This window comes from Phoca vitulina, unplaced genomic scaffold (assembly GCF_004348235.1).
Source record: "Phoca vitulina isolate PV1807 unplaced genomic scaffold, GSC_HSeal_1.0 scaffold1, whole genome shotgun sequence".
In the NCBI taxonomy this organism is placed as follows: domain Eukaryota; kingdom Metazoa; phylum Chordata; class Mammalia; order Carnivora; family Phocidae; genus Phoca; species Phoca vitulina.
The window spans coordinates 105383605-105405972 of NW_022589704.1; the positions used below are offsets into that span (position 1 = coordinate 105383605).

General features: G+C 39.7%; 1 protein-coding gene across 1 annotated transcript in view; it reads left to right on the forward strand.

Moving 5' to 3' along the window:
• Positions 1–22368, forward strand: part of CNTNAP5 (contactin associated protein family member 5) — a 792175-nt gene that overhangs the window by 737173 nt on the left and 32634 nt on the right. Inside the window, exons 20-21 of the mRNA XM_032412450.1 lie at positions 1566–1696; positions 9201–9288. Of these exons, the coding sequence (XP_032268341.1) occupies positions 1566–1696; positions 9201–9288 (219 nt within the window). The remainder of the gene's footprint in view (positions 1–1565; positions 1697–9200; positions 9289–22368) is intronic.

Below are 22368 nucleotides of genomic sequence, written 5' to 3' on the forward strand. Positions count from 1 at the left end.
CCTTCCTTCCTTCCTTCCTTCCTTCCTTCCTTCCTTCCTTCCTTCCTCCCTCCCTTCCTTCCTCCCTTCCCTTCCTTCCTTCCTCCCTCCTTCCTTGCCTTCCTTCCTTGCTTCCTTCCTTTAAAATTTACTGAGTATTTACTATGATCCAGACACTAGGAATCTAAGATATGTGCAGATGTTCAAGGAGCTTACAGATTTGTGTGAAAGACAAGTGAGTATACAAATAACACAGCCCAGTATCTGTTAGGGTAGAGATGAGCACAGGGCCTGTAGGAGCAGAAGATACTATTGCACCAAAACTCCTAAGAAATTGAGATCAATATTTGTATGGCTCTAGAAGAACTGGTTGAAGTATTTTAGACATAAACTGTGATGTTGGGGAAGCTTCAGAATACTTTGATAGACAGAATCCCTATGAGATTATTAACATGTAAGATAGATGATCGTGAGGCAGGTGTTAGAGACGATATATAAAATAGAAGTAATTTTTAAAATGAACAAATGCACACAGAATATGTATGTAGATGAATTACTCAGACAGTGGGATGGTAAGAGTCCAAATACCCTCAAGGAATGTGGTACTCATCACCATACCTGACACACAATTATCACATGCTAATTTAGTTTATTGGGTGGAATTAAATATGAACATGCCCAGATTCTTAGAATTGGAAGGAGTGTGGATGAGCATGCCACCCAACAGCCCACTAGTGCACACAATGTGTGTTTCCTTACCATAGGCTGGCTGTGGTCAGGTCCCCTTGCCCTACACCTGCACATTTGCACCACCACCGCAGCTCAACTCCTCTCAGTACCAAATATGCCACTGCTACAGAGCTATTATTCATATTTAAGTGATAAAAACCCAAACAATAATAGTGCAAAAAGGAGAGAGCAAACCAGGAAAACCAGCATTAGTTATAGAGGTTCTTGTATCAACTGGTTCAACTGTGTATCAGTTTAATAGGCCAAACATTTTTCTTCTATTCTGGCTTAGATTATTTTACAATCTTATTTCACATTATGTATTATGAAATTCTATGAAGGCAATTAGGAAGAAAATGAATTATAAGAAATAGTAGGAATTGAAGAGAGAATGGAAAAGGACTCTATCTTATTAAAATTTTTCACAATCCAATTACACAATAGACTTGTGATTGTTTTATTTTCTAACCTGGAATTATGGTTTTTCATCACACACACACACACACACACACACACACACACACACACAAATTTTGTACCTATACTTAGGATTTTCCATATGGACCCAGATGCTATAGTAATATAACATTTTTAAAAATTTGAATAATGAAATCTATATAGTATATATGGTGTATATATGTATATATTAATATAGTATATAGCATATATATATTACTATATGTATATACATGCTTATGCTATATACTATATACATACAGTAATATAGCATTTTTAAAAATTTGAATAATGAAAGGATTGAGACATAGATCCCTAGAAGAGAGTAATGATCCACTAAAAGATAATCTGATCACATTTTTGCATATGTTTAATTCTAATTTCTAATATTTTTTTTCAAGGAAGCTTACAGGTTCGCTATCAGCTAAGCAAGGAAGAAACCCAGGTTTTCAATATTGATGCAGAGAACTTTGCCAACAGAAGGATGCACCACTTGAACATTGACCGGGAGGGAAGAGAGCTTACCATTCAGGTATCTTACTTTACTTCTCATTCAGTCAAATATGCTTTGGCTGTTCAGTAAAATTTTCTGTTTCTACCCTGAGCCAAGCGTGCAGCCAAGTTCTGGGGATAGATATCAAGCACACTTGACTCCAGCTTTTGAAGAACTAGACAAAATTGAACTACTGAATTACAGTGTGTTCCCCTCTTGCTACCAGCATCAACATCACCTGAGACCTTGTTAGAAATGCAAGTTCTTGGGCCTTACATCAGATATACTTAATGACAACTTTTTTGCAGGGGGTAGCAGGTGATTCTGAAGCCTGATCAAATTTGATAACCCTGAATTGGAGTATAAGAGGAGGACACACAGCTGAAGAGGAAATCACAAGAGACTGGCAAGGGCTAGGGGAGAAATGTGCGCAGGTGATATGGGAGCACAGATGATCTCTTCTGGGAATCAATATTTGTTTCTTGGAGAAAGTTAGGAATAAACTGAGTCATGAAGGTGAGGAGGAACTGGCTAAGTGGAGAAGAGAGAAAGAAATGCTCAGATGGTGGGTCCATGTGAGAATCAGCAAAGATGTCCAGAAAAGCATAGTGTGTGGCAAGCACTCTGGAATTCCAGGGGTCTTGGTATAAAAGGCAGGGATCAGGTGAGGGCACATGACAACAGAGAACTGGCAGAGTCCACATCATCCTATTCAGAATCATGACTTAAAATGAGCTCTTCCATCTGCCCAGCAATTGCCTCTTATTTTTTTTAATCCATCACTTTTGATCTCTTAGATGATAATTTTAAACCTCCTTCTTTCCCCTTACACCCCAACAATTACAACCCCATCTTCACTTGTATGAGATGACTTTCTTTTCTTCTTTATTGTGATAATGGGTCTCATACCACACTGAGGAACATCGCTCCAGCAACTTCCCCTCCCTTGTCAACATTTCCCAGTTCTGTTTGGATGGCTTCCCAAAGCATAAACGTGCAAGGATTGCATTCATTAAAAACACAATTACAACACAACACAACACAACATGACAAAAATCACTCTCTAGGTCAGGGAAGGGAACCTCTCTCTTGTCTGACTTCATGTACTGTCCCATTTTCTCTTTCAGTTTATTGCCCACATCCTTGGAAATGTTTATATATTTGGTCTTCCAAGTTGCCCTTCCTTTTTCTTAAACCAGTGAAGAATTTGTCTCTGTGCTGGACTAAAATTATACTTCTGAAGACACCAGTGGTCTTACTAATCTAGCAGTCTTCTCCTTACTTATCTTCCCATTGGCATTTGACACAGCGATGCCTCTGCTCTTGAGACACATTCTTATTTAGCTTGCAGGACATCGATTTCACCTGTTGTTTCTTCTGTATCTGCTGGATGCTCATTCTCTTCTCTTTTGTTGCCTTCCCATCATTGTCTGAAGTGGAGCATCCCAAGACTCATCTTCATTTCTTTTGTGTCTACACTCATTCTGTGTCTAATCTCATTCAGACTCACATCTTTAAATGCCATAGAATGCTGATTAATTAATCCCAAAGCTACATTTAACTCCAATCCTTTTTCTGAATTCCAGACCTATCATTGCCTACTTGGCATATCTTAAATGTCTATTAACCATCTCAAATGTTACATATTTCACACTGAGTTACTGAAAATCTTTCCCCAAGCATTCCCTACCCCCATAATCTACCACACCTCAGTTAATAGCAGCTCTATTCTGGCAACTTCTCAGTCTAAACATTATGGTGTCATCTCTGATATCTCTCTTCTCTCACATGCAGCATCCTGTTGATCAACAGCTTCTACCATGCCCCAGGCACCCTCATCTCTTCCTTGGATTATTGCAGTTTACAGTTGCATCTTAATTGACAGATCTCTCCTTCACTTTTTGTTCCCCTACAACCTGTTCTCAACACAGCAGCCAGAGAGATCCTATTAAAACATTAATCAGATGGTTCTCTTCCATCCAAACACTTCAGTGGTTTTCTTTCTCATGTAGAGTAAAAGCCAAAGACCTTGAGAAGCTTAAGGGGGTCTCCGTGACCCAGCATCCACAGCTCCATTCCCATGTTACTCCTCATCTATCAGTATTTTCTTTGACTCTACTCATGCCACTCTGGCCTCCTTGCTGTTTTCAGGGCTCTTGAACATACTTGAATATGCTTTGCTTAGAATGCTATTGTCCATATATCTACATTCCTAGTTGTACTTGCACTTCTTTCAGGACATCACTCAAAAAGCTATTCTTAATGAGAACATTTTTGATCACCTTGTTTAATACAGCGACCTAGCCCTTTGACATCCACCCTACAGTGCTTAAACACAATCTAACATTCAATATAATTTATTTATTTATCTAATTTTTTGTCTTCTCTCTCCTCCAGAGGACAGGGATTTTTTCTGTTTTTATTACCATAGAACCCCCACTTTATCAAGCAGTGCCTAACATATAGCAGGTACTCAATTAATATCTATGAATGAAATGAATAAATTCCCCAAGGCTTAATTTATTATGTGGAGGAGATCAAATTGACCCTGTGGAGAAGGGAAGGGAAACCATTGGATTATAGGCAGGGGAAGTACAATTTCATTTTCAGGGGCTCACTGTGATCACTGCATGGAAATACACATTTGGGAGTGATGAGACATAAGACAGAGGCCAGTCAGAAAGAGATCATGAGGGCTTCAATTAGTGCAGTGGGTGAACCAGGGACATGGAGATGTGAAATGTCATAGAAGTAACATCAGTAGCATTGGGCAACCTTTTGGATGTGGGTTATGGGAGAAGTCAAAGTTGACTATTAGTTTTCTTGATTGAGTGGGGGTTCAAGAATAATTGTCCAGGGGCGCCTGGGTGGCTCAGTCGTTAAGCGTCTGCCTTCGGCTCAGGTCATGATCCCAGGATCCTGGGATCGAGCCCCACATCGGGCTCCCCGCTCCGCGGGAAGCCTGCTTCTCCCTCTCCCACTCCCCCTGCTTGTGTTCCCTCTCTCACTGTCTCTCTCTCTGTCAAATAAAAAAAAAAAAAAGAATAATTGTCCAATGTGTGGTAAAAAAAAATAGTCCCTGAGTGGTTTTAATATAATGAGCTTCCCTCTAGAATTAACTCTTGAAATAAGGGGGACACATCTTTGGAGAAAGATTAGTTTGGTGCAAGATTGGAGGATAAAAGGGATGGGAATGATAACTTCTCATTTGAATGTCTTCACTGAGGTACTGATGGGACATGCAGGATGCATTCTGGTGAGTATGTGTACATATGATTCAGTTTTCCTTCTTTATATTTCTTGTATTCTTTTCCACAAATGAAAGACACAAACAGGTCAGTGAGAGAACAATAAGAGGCATTTCCTTCTCTTTTCCATAAAAAGGATTTCCACCAATCAATTTAATAGTGAATGATAAACACATGTTGGTTGAGAACATATTATTTCCAAAACCTTGAGGGTGCAGGAAAAAAAACTGGAGCAGAGGGGTACCTGGGTGGCTCAGTCGTTAAGCGTCTGCCTTCGGCTCAGGTCATGATCCCAGGGTCCTGGGATCGAGCCCCATGTCGGGCTCTCTGCTCAGCGAGAAGCCTGCTTCTCCCTTTCCCACTTCCCTGCTTGCGTTCCCTCTCTCGCTGTCTCCTTCTCTGTCAAATAAATAAATAAAATCTTAAAAAAAAAAAAACTGGAGCAGAGACTATTTTTTTAATAATTTTAAATCAGTTCATTGGCACAGTAACATAATACACCTGCCTCCTTGATAGTCCCACCCCTCTTTTCCTGTCTATATTTCTCCATCCTTCCTGCTTAGAACAAACTGTTCAGTAAAAACAGAAAAGGATAGGCTCCTACTACATCGCCAGTCCTGCCCTTAGGCCCTTTGAATCAGAATTGATTAGAGAGAGAGGGGAGTTGGCATCACCATACTCAACCAACCAGAGGCATCCAGTACCTAAAAACAGATTCCCTCATAACCCCCAGGCCTTGAGTTGCTATTCTCCCTCCTGTCTTTCTTTGTGATGCTAAGAAGGAGGTCATGGGGACTGGGCCTGCAATCAGGAACAAGTATTCCTGGAGATGATTTGAGAATTGTAATTTGGCTAGTGTTTTTTAAGGTACAGGTGCCCCCCAAAATGCCCTGGTGGTGGAGGTGAACTTCAGTGTTCCTATTTGAAATGCATAGGTGACATTATACAGATAAAGCCAGTTTACCAAAATGCCAGCTCATGAAGAAGGAGGTGGTAGGAACTTTTGAAACAAAGTAATTACTTCCTTTTTTCTCCAGAGATGAAGATCCTGAGGTCAGGAGAGGTATCCCTATAGGACTTGAGTGTGAATTTGTGCTCCACTACTTACATTATGTGATCTAAGACCATTACTCACTTTTCAGAGCTTCAGTCTATTGCTTTATTAAAAAAAAAAAAAAAAAAAAAAAGGTGCCTGGGTGGCTCAGTCGTTAAGCCTCTGCCCTCAGTTCAGGTCATGATCCCAGGGTCCTGGGGTCCAGCCCCGCATCGGACTTCCTGCTCTGCAGGAAGCCTGCTTCTCCCCCTCCCTCTCCCCCTGCTTGTGTTCCCTCTCTCGCTGTGTCTCTCTCTGTCAAATAAATAAATAAAATCTTTTTTTAAAAAAAGAGGGGGGATGCAAATGCAAACTGAGCTCAGTCGGTTTTTGAAAGAACATAGCTAAAAGACCAAGCATGAAGCCTGCCATATAGGACTTACTCAAAAAAGGTTTGTTCCATTTTCTTCCTTTTTCCATCCCATTTAACAACTTGACAAGACCACTGGGCATGCTAGATTCTGAGATCAACAAAGCTTCTCTAAGGCCAGATTTCAAACTTTAGACATCCAATAGTTGTAAAGGACTACAGACAATTCTTCACCCCTTACCACCCCACCAATTATAATTAAAAACAAAAACAATACTAAACCATAAAAACAAATAAAAGGAAATATGACAAAATAATGTATTTCCCACTGAATACCTCAATGATTGCAATACCCCATATTATAAATGTTGAAGGCCTGAAAATAAGTATCTCTAGTACACCCTTCTTTTTTGTTTGTGTGCTTTTGTCCTATGAATTTGCTAAGTTTTTTCAAATTGGTAACCCAGCACCTGAACCAGTCCTAATGCTAGGTGCCCATATTCCATGTTAGTGCTGGAACCCATCCCCCAACTATCCATAGTCCAGCAGTAGCCTCAAGTATCGTTTGAGTCATCTTTCCTTCCTCTCCAAATACTCATGTTTTTCTAAAAACTCCCTTAACTGGGTGTCATTTGCCACCTTCTCTCCTTCATTAGTCATCGGGTTTAAGTGCTAAAGACTAGGTAAGTTCCCACGAAACAGAATAGCGGGATAGGGATGACTCAGCTACTTGAACAGTGAGCTCTCCCATGTGTGACATTTGAGCATGGAACTGTCAAGGTTCAGGAACAACTTGCATAAGGAGCTGATCTTGTGGACCCTGGGGAGCAAGTGAGGGGCAGAATCTAGGGGAATCTCAGCTCAACCTTCTACTGTTCTCAACTCCACAGGGAATTCCCACTCATTTCAGCATCCTCTCCAACCTGGGCAAGAGCACAGGAGGGGAGGACCCTGCCCCTACTGGAAGGGGCAGTTTTAGAGAGTAGAAGAGGCAGGAAAGAGCTCTGAAGTAGGGCAGAAAGAAAACTCCTTCGGGGCAAGGACTGAATCTGAATCCATGAGCATTAAACAAATTGTGGATGGGCACCATGGGGACCAAAAACCCTATGTTGTACCTAAAGGTGTAGGGGCTACCAGGCAGTGATAAGCATCCTGGTGATATGACCGACTATGTCCCCATAGCCCCAAGATAGAAAGGGAATCAATACAAGATGTTTATTTATTCACCCAACAAACCCATGTTAGGAGTTACTTTGCCAGTTTCTGTAAAAGGTCCTAAAGAAAACATATATTGCTAAAATGTCTGAATTCTTAAAGAGGCAATAGTTTAGTGAGGGTGGGAGGGAGAAAGAGAGGGAAGCAGATCATTATAATGCAACACTTTAAATTCAAAGTTAGGGGCAGAAAAAAAAAAGCCACCAAGAACATAGAGAAGAGTGTCACCTGACCTAACCAAGACATCAAGAAAAGCTTTCTGGATGAGGTAGACTCATGGAGCACTTAGAATAGTGTTTGACACATAGTAGATTCTCAGATGTTTGTTGATGAGTTTTGTTGAAAGCCAGAAGTAAAAACATACAATGATTGTCTACGAGTTGCTCAGATATCTAGAGAGGTGTGGACAAGTAAAGCAAACACCATAAAGAGTGATGGGTGGGCCATATGACAAAGGGACACTGCTTTGTGACACTGTCTGGCCCTGGCCAAGTTATTGATCTCTAAGATATCAGTTCCTTAGTCTGTAAAACAGGGGTAATAATGCCTATTTCACAGTATTATAGGGAGGCATATATTTTAAAAGATGCTTCAATATGATGTCTCATACATACCAAGAATTCAATAAATAGCAAATATTATTCCAGTCTCATTTCATAAATGAAATAGTAATAAGGTATCTAATCGTGCATGAGAAGTCATAGCCAGTGACTTCTCTCACAGCAGAAACTGCTACAGAACCCAGAGGATTCTAGGGGATGGTTAATCTGAGCAGAAGTGGGTGGAGGGACCGTGGGATCTAGGAAAACTGAGTATTAATCCTGGGTTAGCTGCTCCCAAGTGGAGAGTGGGGCTGGGCATACAGTTTTAAAGGTTCATAATTACCTATTCACATCATGTGAATGTTCAGTGTAGAGCCTAGGAGAAATTGCAGATTTGACTAGACCAAAAAGGCTGGGAATGGATGGGTAACACTGTCTTGGAATGAGGAGGAGTGGAAGAAGGGGATAGAGCTGGGATTAGCAGTAGGCCAGAAAAGGAGGGTGCCCTAAAGGATTATCCTGGAAATAAAGTCCTAAAGTATTCCAGTGGTGGCCTTTGCTCACCCCTGTGAGGGGTGCTTATCAGGTGTTCATGTTGGTGGCAACTGTTCTGCTAGCCTATCCTCCCCAGGGTCCAACTTTTTGTCAAACTGACATATTTGCTCAGGAAAATCCCCCCATCCACACCCAAATAAGACCAGGTTAGAATTATTGTAGCAAAGGAGGCAGCAAGGGCCAAATGGGGAGAAGGAAGAAATGGGGAATGAGTGTGTGCTTTCCTTTCAATGTCAGTCCTGCACAGCGTGGCCCCAAGAAGGCTTCATTTGTTTGCTTGTTTGCAGCAAAGAACTTGGTGAGAAAATCTCAGTGGGGAGATAAATACCTGTCTAAAGCTGTACAGAATTTCCCAGGGAGAAGACTTGTATGAAAGCCTTTATTTAACCAAGAGGGAAGAAAGGCATATTTTGCGTGCATTGTGGGAGAATTAGCGAGACATTTCTCATCTCTCCAGAGAGAAAGTCCCAAAGAGGGATCTGCTCTGTGTGTGTTTCCAAGCTCTTTCCAGATGGGAGGGTTTTATGCCCTTTACTTACAGACCTCTGCTGATGTACCTTTGTTTTCTGTTTTCCTGCAGGTGGATCAGCAACTGCGACTCAGTTACAACTTCTCCCCAGAAGTCGAATTCAAGGCCATACGGTCACTCACCTTGGGCAAAGTCAAAGGTTTGTTCTTGTCCATTCCTTTCCAGTGGGCTTTGTTGAAATCAATGAAGAAATAAATAATTTCCATTGGGCTGGTTGGCGATTCAAATCTGGAAGCTCTTGCTCCTATAACATGCAAGATCTGAAACCAAGGTTTCTGGTATAGGACTTGCTGAGATTTATATGTGGCAGGGTTTGGGGCTGGCATTTATATCTACTTTATAGAAGCCTGAGTAAGGCATATTAACATAGAAGTTGAATAAAATAATTGTTTACTTGCTTTCTAGTTAATTGATTTTAGATGTGTATTTTTTTACTTAAATTTTCTTAATTTTTACTTAAAGAAATTAAGGATTTAGGCTATCCAGTTATTGGATTGCTCAAATGCTTAATCTCTTCATTAATTCTTCACCAATTGAAAGAGGATTGAAATCTCCTATAATAGTGGATTTTCTTTTTTTTCTACCAGAAGTTCTGTGAATTTTCATCTTATATACAATGAGGGTCCTTAAGAAATTTTTGTATCTTGATAAATTGAACACTTTCTTTTTCATACTGAAGTGGTCTTTTTAAATTAATTTCTCCTTGGGGTTAAGTCTGTTTTGTCTGTTATTAGTAAATCGGATTCATTTGTGTGGTCTATCTTTTCCCATATATGTCCTTTCATTTTTTCTTTTTCTTCCCTTTTTTTCTTTCTTATTTTTTTTTAAATTCAAGTATAATGAATAGGCAGTGTTATATCCTTTTTAAGTGTGCAATATAATGATTCAGCAGTTCTGTACATTGCTCAGTGCTCATCACGATAAGCATACTTTTGGTGTTTTTTTAAGATTTATTTATTTGAGAGAGAAAGAGAGACAGAGAGAGCACAAGCAGGGGCGGGGGTAGAGGGAGAGGGAGAGAATCTCAAGCAGACTGAGCAGGGAGCTTTATGTAAAGTTTTATCTCAGGACCCTGAGATCATGACCTGAGCCGATATCAAGAATCAGATGCTTAACTCGCTGAGCCACCCAGGCACCCCATGATTAGCATATTCTTAATCTTTCTTTTTCTTTAAGCCTGTGTGTAATCTTGTGAAGAACATATATATGGCTGGATTTTGTACTTTATCCAGTCTGACCATCTTTGGGTTATAAATTGGCGAATGTAAGCCTCTCTACATTTTGGGGTTGCTTGTATGGCTGGATTTGTCTCTGCTTCCTTATTTTCTATTCATTCAACTTTTTTGGGCATTTTGAACAAGAATGCATTTAACACTGGAAATGAGTTGCTTGCAAAATTGTGGCACGCCTTCCAGTATTGGTAAATTCTTGTTGCAGTCTTTTGGAATGACTATTCAGCAGTTGTGAGGGGATTTATGGGAAGCTATTAGCTCTGGGGCCATCACTGATGAGAGGCTAGAGTCCAGAAGCCCCTGAGGCCCCAGTCCTGCAGTATTCCTCCCCAGGAAGCAGGAAAGGTCTCTGAAAAGTGATGGCAGAAGACACTTCATGTTACCATGATTTTACTTGCCAGTAGAAACAGCTGAAGAGGCATAAAAATGACTCCTGTCTCACTGCAGCCTTCCAGATCCATAAACTTATTTAATTTCCAGAACATTATGCACGTCCAGAAACCCAGCTGCAGTCAGGTCCAGAAAATGTCAATTTTAGCTTCCAAAACGGCAGTTGAATGAGCCAGTCACCACTGACCAACCTCTGGATTGAATTTTGTGTGTTTATTTTCTTATTTTCATCCCCCCTCCTATTAATAATCATTTTATGTTGACACCATTATTGTTATTATTGTTGTTGTTGTTATTTATTTATTTATTTATTATCTATTTTTAGAGAGAGAGAGTGCAAGTGGGGGTGGGGAAGGGCAGAGGGAGAGGGAGAAAGAGAATCCCAAGCAGAATCCAAGCTGAGCTCAGAGACTGACATGGGGCTCAATCTCACAACCCCAATATCAGACCCAGGCAGAAATCAAGGGTTGAACACTTAAGGACTGAGCCACTCAAGTGCCCTGACACTATTATTTTATTTAATAATGCAGTCACTAATTTACTTGTTCCTCAATCCTTCATATACTTCATAACTTTCTACTTACTACAAGGTTTAATTTCCTTCTTTCTGAAGTAAATCCTTATGAGTTTCTTTGTCTAAGTGTCCCTTCATCTGATAAAGGACTTTATTTCACCTTTATTAATGGAAGATAATTTTGCTAGACATACAGTTCAATAATAAAGGATATTTTCCTTCTGATATTGAGAGAATTATTCAGGTATGTGATGGAGCTAGCTCACACTAGCACATAGGAACCTGTTATACACATCTGTGCCCAATTCTGCATTCACTGATGTTACAATCCAGTTTGAAACTGGATAAACTCAGAGTGTTTATGGAAATCAGAAATGCTACAGGTCTCTCCCACTGTTGAGGGGTCAGATTTAAATCCTCACCAGCACATCACTCTAGTCTTCTGTCTTTTGCTATTACTGTTGAAAAGTTGGCTGTCAGTCTGTCCTGCCTTTGAAAGTGCTCTGATCATCCCCACCCCCAACACCCACAAGCTACTTTTAAGGTCCTCTTTTTTATTTAGGTGTTTTGTCCTCCTAAAACTTATGATTCTTTGTTCCTGAAGTTCAGTGAGACAGTAAAAGTATGTTTGTTGATTTTAATGAAGCAAAATTACATTTTAGAATATCTAGTCTATTATATGTTCTATGCTACATACATATATATTGATTCATGTCATCCTCACTTCAGCCAAATCAGAAGAATCTTGGGAGGAAAGATAATTAGGGCTGCATGACCACAAAACTCAGTTATTTTTCATAGCATCTGCTTTGTGCAATGGAAGTTCTAGAAACATCCACTTGTTTAAACAGTGTCCCTCCATTAGTTTTGTCACCACATAGGATGTAACTGTGGTCTTCCCATCTTTTGAATTAAATTCATAATATGTGAGACCAAAAAAGTAAAACTCTAAATAAAGATACTAAATTTCTGATGGATACCTTGTCATTTTGTTTTGGGTACTTTGTGAGGAAAGATTGGAAAGAACTTGGTTAAGTTGAGGAATAATACTCAGTAAAATTTTTTCTTTGCACTTATGTTTGGGGACTCCTGACAGCTGGCATCCTTCCCCATCCAAACTGCTATTGCAGACAGGACTCCCAATTAACCTCACCGCTTCTGGTTTATTAGAAGTCTCTAGGTGGAGGTGAAGGAGATGATATGAACATCAACTTCATTATTAAGGAGGGACACTAATCCTGGGAATTTGTTGGGATTAAGCCTTATGCATCAGAAAGAGTATGGTGTAGGGATAGAGGATACGGGAAGGGATGGTACAGAAATGGGTGAGTGGAATTGATGGCAAATGAAACCCTACTCCACAATTTTATTTTATTTTATTATTTTATTTATTTATTTATTTATTTATTTATATTATGTTATGTTAATCACCATACATTACATCATTAGTTTTTGATGTAGTGTTCCATGATTCATTGTTTGCAGATAACACCCAGTATTCCATGCAGTATGTGCCCTCTTTAATACCCATCACCAGGCTAACCCATCCCCCCACCCCCTCCCCTCTAGAACCTTCAGTTTTTTCTCAGAGTCCATAGTCTCTCATGGTTCATCTCCTCCTCTGATTCTCCCCCCTTCATTCTTCCCTTCCTGCTATCTTATTTTTTTTTTAAAGATTTTATTTATTTATTTGACAGAGAGAGAGACAGCTAGAGAGGGAACACAAGCAGGGGGAGTGGGAGAGGGAGAAGCAGGCTTCCCGCTGAGCAGGGAGCCCGATGCAGGGCTTGATCCCAGGACTCTGGGATCGTGACCTGAGCCAAAGGCAGACACTTAACAACTGAGCCACCCAGGCGCCCCCTGCTATCTTATTTTATTTATTTATTTTTTACATATAATGTATTACTTGTTTCAGAGGTACAGGTCTGTGATTCAACAGTCTTACACAATTCACAGCGCTCACCATAGCACATACCCTCCCCAATGTCTATCACCCAGCCACCCCATCCCTCCCACCCCCCACCACTTCAGCAACCCTCAGTTTGTTTCCTGAGATTAAGAATTCCTCATATCAGTGAGGTCATATGATATATGTCTTTCTCTGTTTGACTTATTTCGCTCAGCATAATACCCTCCAGTTACATCCACATCATTGCAAATAGCAAGATTCCATTCCTTTTGATGGCTGCATAATATTCCATTGTATATATATACCACATCTTCTTTATCCATTCATCTGTCAATGGATATCTTGGCTCTTTCCATAGTTTGGCTATTGTGCACATTGCTGCTAAAAACATCGGGGTGCACATACCACTTCGGATCCCTACATGTGTATCTTTGTGGTAAATACCCAGTAGTGCAATTGCTGGATTGTATGGTAGCTCTATTTTCAACTTTTTGAGGAAACTCCATACTGTTTTCCAGAGTGGCTGCACCAGCTTGCATTCCCACCAACAGTCCTACTCCACAATTTTAGAAGAGCCTAGCACTCTGTTGGACATTTTCAACTCTAAAACAAGGATGTATATGCAAGCATTTTTCATAGTAGATATCCAGGGCAAACAAGTGCAGTAGATCTATTGCTTCAGTATCACTAGTAGTATTCCATAAGATACAAGAACAAGTTGTTGTTGTTGTTGTTTTCATTTCATATATATATAGTGAGTAAAAAAATGTTCTTTCCTGAGAATTCCTGTGATGCAGGGACTAGTGTCTGAAAATAACATATAATCATTGACATTAAAAACTGCATTGCAGATGCTCACCTCTGGTAAGTTATGGGATATTGCTAGATTTCTTCCTGGGTTTACTGACACTGTTTGACTTTTAAGGGAGATTATTTAGCTTGGTTCTATTGCATCAATGGGTTTCAGAGAAATTAACATTAAAAAGAGAAAAAAAGAGAGTATGTATTTAGGCAAGCCACCCTTTTGCACAAAATCATCTGTTTCTGGAAAATAATTCTTTAGAAAACATAGAAATGCATTCTTTAGATTCAAATAGTGTGACTTATCTGTGTGTTTCTAAGTCTCTGTCTGACTTGGCCCGAGTTAGAGAGGGTGTGGGCATCAGACAGATTTAGGAATTCAAAAACTTTTAAACTTCTAAGAAAAATCACCTATTTTGGTTTCGGTTTTGTTTTAATGCATTTTTTTTTTTCTGGTCCTGGGTTTCCCTAATTTATTGTGCCAGAATATATCATTAAATTTGATTGTAACATTAAAAAAAAAAACTATTTTTGGTAGAACTAATAATTAAGAAATATTATTATTATTATTATTTTCTTCCCAAGAGGAGCCTTCTTAACTGTACTACAGATTTAGGAAGTAACTACTTTTTTTTTTTTTTTTTTGATTTTATTTATTTATTTGACAGAGAGAGGCACAGCGAGAGAGGGAACACAAGCAGGGGGAGTGGGAGAGGGAGAAGCAGGCTTCCCGCTGTGCAGGGAGCCTGATGTGGGGCTCGATCCCAGGACCTTGGGATCATGACCTGAGCCGAAGGCAGATGCTTAACCACTGAGCCACCCAGGCGCCCCAGGAAGTAACTACTTTTTAATATATGAAAATCTGTTAAAGTTTAAGTGGAATGAAATCATAGCACTGCCTTTATACCATAGCCACCAGATACTGAATAGGAATTAACAGGAGACTTGCACTCAGGGCATGCTTACAGGGTTGTCTGTGTATGAAGCCAACATAATTCCATGCCTACTTGCCAATTTGAAAGGCCAAAGTTCACACCTGGCAGAGTCATTATTCTTGTGCTCTGATGGCTGCTTGCCTACATAGCTTCAAAGTTCAGTTGGTCCTAAGACGCAATACAGAAATTGGAAGAATTCCTTCTCAACCTTCATAAAACCTAGCTAATCTGGAAATTACAGGGCTAGCCGTGAGCACTTGCAGATGCTTTTTGGTCTATTAAAATGAAGTGAGTTTTAACTGTATCTATAAAGCAGGGTTCTTGAGTTCTTCCAAATCCCTCAGTTTTTTTCTTTGTTTGTTTGTTTGTTTTTTGAACTTCAAGCACATTGTTGAATGAATGCCCTGATTATTGTTATGTTAAATTATTTCTCAAGCATCTTATAGAAGGTGAATTATGGCTGCCATTTTTAGAAAGTAGAGCAGAATTTATCCATATAAATGAAAGGTGGGTACTTCAAAGTACTCATTTTGGAAGACTGCATACACCCTCATTTCTTTTTTGATTTTGTAGAGTTGGGTTCCCCTTATGATTCAAATCTGGTAGAGTTGATATTAAACTGAGAAGCAAAGTTAAAAAGTGAAAGATGCTCAGCTTTTCAGAGGCAAAGTGACACATGTTTGGTTCTCTGTTCTGTAATTGCTGTCATGTGACCACAGGGAAGTTGTCCAATCTGTCTGTAGTTCCTCATCAGTAAAATGAGGATGATGACACTTGATTCATTTAATTCATAGAGCTGTGTAAGGATTACATGAGACACTATATACAAAGCATTTGGTATTTAACACACACTCAATAAAGTTAGTTTAAGCAGTTTAAGATTGTAGGAACATAGAGAGCTGATATTTTGTTTTGTTTTAAGACTCTGGAAAGGCAACTGTAAATGTAACTTCCAGGGAAGCACACAAAGGTGTTCTAAATGGGCAGTTCTGAACCATGGTGGGTCTCTAAGACATGAATGTGATTCGCCATCAGTTAGAGCTGTTTCAAGGGTATATCAAGCTCATACTAGCTTAAACAGTGGTGATAGTAGAGAATATAATAGTTGGTGAAAATGGAAGGTTCGGAGTGTAAGCTTTGCTTCAGAAGCTCAAACGTGACCATGATTTACTCTTTGTCAATCTCTCGGTTTCTTGCTCTACTTTTACCTCTGCTTACTTTTCTGTGGGGCTTCAGTCTCAGGCAGGATTTCAAGAATAACAAAGGTGGAATCAGCAACTCCAAGCTTAAATACTACCATTTCAGCCTCTCTGATAGAAAGAAAGCCTTTGATTTCTAAAATTTCCAAAGTCCTGGATTGACTCTCAGAGGACCAATTTGTGTCAGGTGACAATGTCAGATGATTACAATGTTAAAATCATTGGGATACACTGAATGGCCATTCCTGAATTCAAAGCACCCAGCTAAGGCCCTAGAGAGGATGAAGGGGTCAGCTCAGTATTAAACACATATGCTGAGAACAGGGAAGCCAAGGTTTTCTTCCTAGAAAGTGAGATGGATTGTGAGAAGGGAAAATCAGCAATAACCCAATAATGTCACTGTTTTTTCTCCGTTGAATTCCTTCTCCTCCTCCTCTTCCTCCTCTTCCTCCTCTCCTCTTCTTCTTCTTCTCCTTCTTCTTCTTCTGCTTCTTCTTCTATTATTATGATTATGAGAGAGAGAGAGTGCTTGAGAAGGGGGGAGGGGGAGAGGGAGAGAGAAAATCTCAAGCAGGCTCCACGAGCCTGACGTAGGACTGGATTTCACAACCCTGAGATCATGACCTGAACTAAAATCAAGAGTCAGACACTTAAACAACTGAGTCACCCAGGCGCCCCCATATTCTGCTTCTTTTAAGCAAGAGAGAGGTGGATGCAGTTAGAGGACAGACTAGAAGCGCACAATTTTGGGACTGCATTGTGCTGTGGGCATCAACAGTCCAAATGTGTCACAATAGAAAAGGCAGAAGTTGAAAGATGCTCTTTTAAGAAGAGCATGTTACCCTCCTTGGGACAAGTTTATAGCTTCCCAAGACACTCATTTGAGGAAGTTTTCACTTTGAAGAAAGTACTTGTTTTATTCATTCATTCTGAAAGCATTGGTTTCTTAAAAAAATATTTACTTAGTTTCTGTTCATTCGTAGTTCTTCAGTAAATAAAAAGATTGCCAAACCACAACCTTTTCTGACTTCTGATAATGTGTGTAATTGTCTCATACTGTGTCCAGAAATTTCTTTTGGGATAATGTTTCTCTGGCTAATAAGATGTTTCAGATTCATTAATTTAATCTGATCTCCTCGTGAAGTGAATGATGTGTTTTCAAGCATCCCGAAATATCAGATTGCAGTAATCATGCCAATTTCTTAAATACACACACCTCATCCTTTGTATTTTGAAGATAGCCAACATTGAATTCCAATTTGGTTATACAGGATTTGTTACGGTTTCTTTTAAAAACAACAAACTGTCTTTGTTCCCCATAGAGAATTTCAACAGATGATTTAGTTTTGCCTCATGCAGAAGGAATATGTGTTATCTTCTGATTTAAGATGCAATTTTATTTTGTGTTTGAATTGAATCACATCATGATAGGAGCCTAGACCTACCCCCTGCTCTGTGCTGCTTTGGAAAAGGCTTCTTTGTAAAAGCAAAAGCACGTTTTGAACAGCATGCCCCCTCATTCAATATAAGCACTTGTTTGCTCTATCTAAACTAGGTAATGCATGAATGAAGGAAAAGCATCTAGATATGTTGTTTCCAAATGTAGACTATCCTCAGCTGTGAGGAGCTGTTTCTAATCTATTTGAAAGAGGGGTGGCTCTTCCAGGGAAGTGTCAAACTTTGTACATCTTTGCCTGGCTCTTTTAGCAGAGGATATTTCCTGTGGTCCTACCAGAAGCACCAGGACATGACTGTTATTGATAAAAGTTCAATCAATTTTTATCATACAAAATTTATTGAGCATTATTGTGGACCATGCAGTTTACTAGGCCACCTAGATACCCCAAACAATCAAATGGACATAAAACTGTCCCTTGTTCTAAAGATGCTTCTTACTTTAAAATTATTCCTCTTTCAAAGGAAAGTCATCAGGGTGAGCTTGGGAATATTAAAGTTTTTCAAGGTTTTGGAGTATCTCTTTTAGGCTATGGTAAGTACTAGGTTTTCTTCACTAATCAAATACTAATAATACTTGTATGATATTTATAGCATATTGATATTAAAAGTATAAGAACAACTGGAAATTATTTGTAGTATTATTATTTAATAATATACTGCTCTGTGTTAGATCTAAGTTCTTATGTTAACTCATTTTTTTTTTCTTTTATTTTTCTCACAACAGCTCAGGAAGGTCAGTGCTATTATATTGCTAATTTATAGGTGAGGAGACTAAGTCACAGAGGTTAAGTGACTTGCCCAATATCACAGACTTAACAAATAGTAGACTTCATGTTTAAAATCAGACCCTGGGGGCACCTAGGTGGCTCAGATGGTTAAACGTCTGCCTTCGGCTCAGGTCATGATCCCAGGGCCCTGGGATCAAGCCCCACATCCAGCTCCTGGCTCATCGGGGAGCCTGCTTCTCCCTCTCCCTCTGCTTCTCCTCCTGCTCATTCTCTCTCTCTCTCTCTCTCTGTATCTCTGTATCTCTGTGTCTCAAATGAATAAATAAAATCTTAAAAAAAAAAAGTCAGACCCTGTGAGTCTGGATTCCACACTCCCGATCAGTCCTGTCATAGTTTGGTTTTTAAGGAATGACAGATATTCTAGGCAATGTATACTTTCTTTTTTTCTCTTAAGGACTCCTGAATTAAAGCTTTGTGTCTTTAGCTGTGGTGGGCTTAAAAGTAGAATGTAGGGCCAGGTTTCAATCATGGGAACGGAATAGCATACTTATTGTAAGTCAGGCTTTGGAATCAGCCCTGGGTTCCAATCATAATTCCAGCACTGACTGACCTGTGTAAATTACTTAATTTTCTGAACTTCACTTTTCTCCATTGGAGATCGGCATATATTATTATAGTGCCTGTTACTCTTTGAAAGATTAAGTTATGGGATGCCTGGGTGGCTCAGTCGGTTAAGCGTCTGCCTCTGGCTCAGGTCATGATCCCGGGGTCCTGGGATCGAGTACCGCATCGGGCTCCCTGCTCAGCAGGAAGCCTGCTTCTCCCTCTGCTTGTGCTCACTTGCTCTCTCTCTCTCTCTCTGACAAATAAATAAAATCTTTAAAAAAAAGAGAAAGATTAAGTTATAATGAAGATAAAGTGCCTAGCATGATGCCTGACATATAATAAAAGCTCAGTAAATGTTTGCAATAATAGAAATCATGATGATGATGATGATGATGATGATGAAGCTATAAGAAGCCACCCCATCTGAACCAACACCTTTTCTTTTGAAAATGGCACTAGACTCTCATATCTTCCAGACATAAATGACATCTTCCAAGGAAGGAAAAAGGCAGCTATCCACTCCTTGTATAACAAAACTTGCATTTCACTCGTCCTTCCTGCTCAGGGGAATCAATGAATAAGATATTACATAACCTTGACTCTAACTGATGCTTGGTAAATAGCCAGTTCATAGTTTTTGTTGAATGAATCTTAAAAAGAGTTAAACCAGGGGCGCCTTGGGATCCCTGCTCCATGGGAAGCCTACTTCTCCCTCTCCCACTCCCCATACTTGTGTTCTCTCTTTCACTGTGTCTCTCTCTGTCAAATTAATAAATAAAATCTTGGGCGCCTGGGTGGCTCAGTCGTTAAGCGTCTGCCTTCGGCTCAGGTCATGATCTCAGGGTCCTGGGATCGAGCCTCGCATCGGGCTCCCTGCTCGGCGGGAAGCCTGCTTCTCCCTCTCCCACTCCCCCTGCTTGTGTTCCCTCTCTCGCTGTGTCTCTCTCTGTCAAGGAAATAAATAAAATCTTTAAAAAAATAAATAAATAATTAAATAAATAAAATCTTAAAAAAAAAAGAGTTAAACCAGGCCACACCTACCTGATATTATTTGCATGTATGTTCTCAACAGCTTCTGATGGATTTTAACCATGTGATAATTGGTGGATCAACTAAGCTTAAAAGCATGGGATCCAGTGTGATTTTTAGAAATGTCAAGCACCACCTCCATCGCACTCTCATTCCCAGTATGGAGGAATCATGTGGTTCCCAAGACAGGACCTGAGTCTTATTTATGGCATTACCTCCTTGATACTATATATATAAGGAGGCACATATTAAGTGCTCCTTAGCATTTCTTGAAGAAAAAAAAAACACATGGATATAATGTGTAGATATTAGAGTTACAGGAATTGAAAGGTCATTCTACTACACATTAATGGGCTCAAGGCCGTGCAGCTCAATTAGCTTTGGCTTGATCTTGGATGAGGATCTCCAGGCTCCCTATACACTATGTTTTTCCTTACAGTGGTGCTGGCAGTGAGGTGGAAAATTAATAGGCTTGGAATTAGACAGTACGGGGCTTAAATCCTATAACAGTCACTTGCTAGCTATGTCACTACTAACTTGACTTATTTGGCCTGGTATCCTCATCTGCAGAGTAGTGGTAATACTTGCTGTATTTACTGGTGATGAAGATAACAGGTGATGTGTGTAAAGTGTCTGGCACACAGTAGTATTTGAAAACAGCAGCTATGGTTAATAAGATCATACAGCCATCATGCCTATTGATTTTCTTCAGCTGGTATCCCCTTTCCTTGCCAATGGCCCTGCTATTGATTTGTTTACCCTTGGCCTGGGGGATCTGGGACAGTGTTATAAATGTGACTGTTGACAAGGTAATGAAGTGAAGGGGATCCTAAGTGAGTAATGAACTCTACAGCAGCCCTTCAGTTACCTCCCCCCAGCTTGGTGGGAATGGAGGCCCGACCCAGTCAGAAGCTGAAAGGAACGGTGGAACAAACACACATTAGAATTCTAGATGTTTTTCCAGGGAATGGAGAGAAAATCAAGGTAGAAAGAGGGTCATGGGATCACTGGTTACTCATTTAGTCTACTGGGGTTTTATTTTTGGAAGATGCCATTAACAATAATAAAGTGAATATTAAAACAGGTTAAGATGCCATGAAGTTCATTTCCACTTATGAGTAATTATGAGATATCCACTTCTAGGAGAGATATGATCTGAATCCCTGCATTTTTTTCTATTTCACTTCCACAAGGATTATTCCCAAGTGATCAGTGTCAGGACTTGACACATGTAGCTAATATGCTAATGTTCTCTACCTTTTGCTTGAGAGTCACATTGCCTGCTTTCCAATGGGAAGGATAAATAAGTAAATCTTTCTACTTAGAAAATTTCTGGCTTAAGTTGATCCCTTAAAATGAATCACGACTTTTTCTAATCTACCCAAGACTTGGATATGTGTTTTAGCTTTCCCATCTATTTCCTTGCTTTTTCCAAAATACTTCTGTAGAATATAAACTTTGCATAGGCCATTCCACTCTTAAAAGATTAATGTTATATAAATGTTTGGAATTAGGAAGATTACACCCAAGCATTCTTTGTGGGTAATTAATTCAATGCAGCTTTTGAGTACCTAATATGTACAAGGCAAGATTTTAAATGAAACAGAATATTTTAAAGAGTTATAGCCTACAGTCATTGCTCCCAAGATAATAAAACAGGAATCTATGCAGGTAGGACCTTTATTTAATGATTACAACATTGGGTAATTTTGCTAAGTGTTTCTAGGATTCTTGAGAGAGAGACCATTTCCATCCAAGATGATTCAGACTAGTGTCATAGAAGAGATCACCCTGGCCCTAGTCTTGAAGCATAGAGGTGGTCTCAATAGATGGAGTGCATTTTTGTGAAGGACTGGTGTAAACCAAATAAGACTGTCAGGAGGCAAAGATACAGTGCTAGCAACAATAAATAGGCCATCTTCAGATGTTCTCTTTTGTGCTAGGGAGTAGAGAGCAAAAAGGCAAACAGGAAGGTCCATGTGGGAGCATATTACAGAGGACCTCCTATGCTCTGCCAAGATGTTCAGACTTCATTCATTATATAAATGGCAGAAACCACTGAGAGGAACTCTCATGATCAGAGCTGCTGGTGTAACTCTCTTTTATGAGTAATAGATAGGATGGAGAAGAGAGACACTGGTGTGGAGGTTATGCTAATATCTGTCCTTTGAGTAGGAAAGGACAATAAGACTTGGGAGCAGGTGCAGGGGAAGTTTATGAAGTAGAAATTGGAACATCTGGGTAATTCACTGGGTAGGTGGCTAGAAGTATAAGGTGGACTGGAAAGGAGCACAAGAGAATGGGAACTGATTTGTAGTTTTGGTCAGTCATTACAGAGGGAAACCAGTCAGTTCTGGTCAGGCCTGGACTTTTGTTTACTAACTCAAGGCAGGCCTTACGGTGGATTATAAAGCTGAT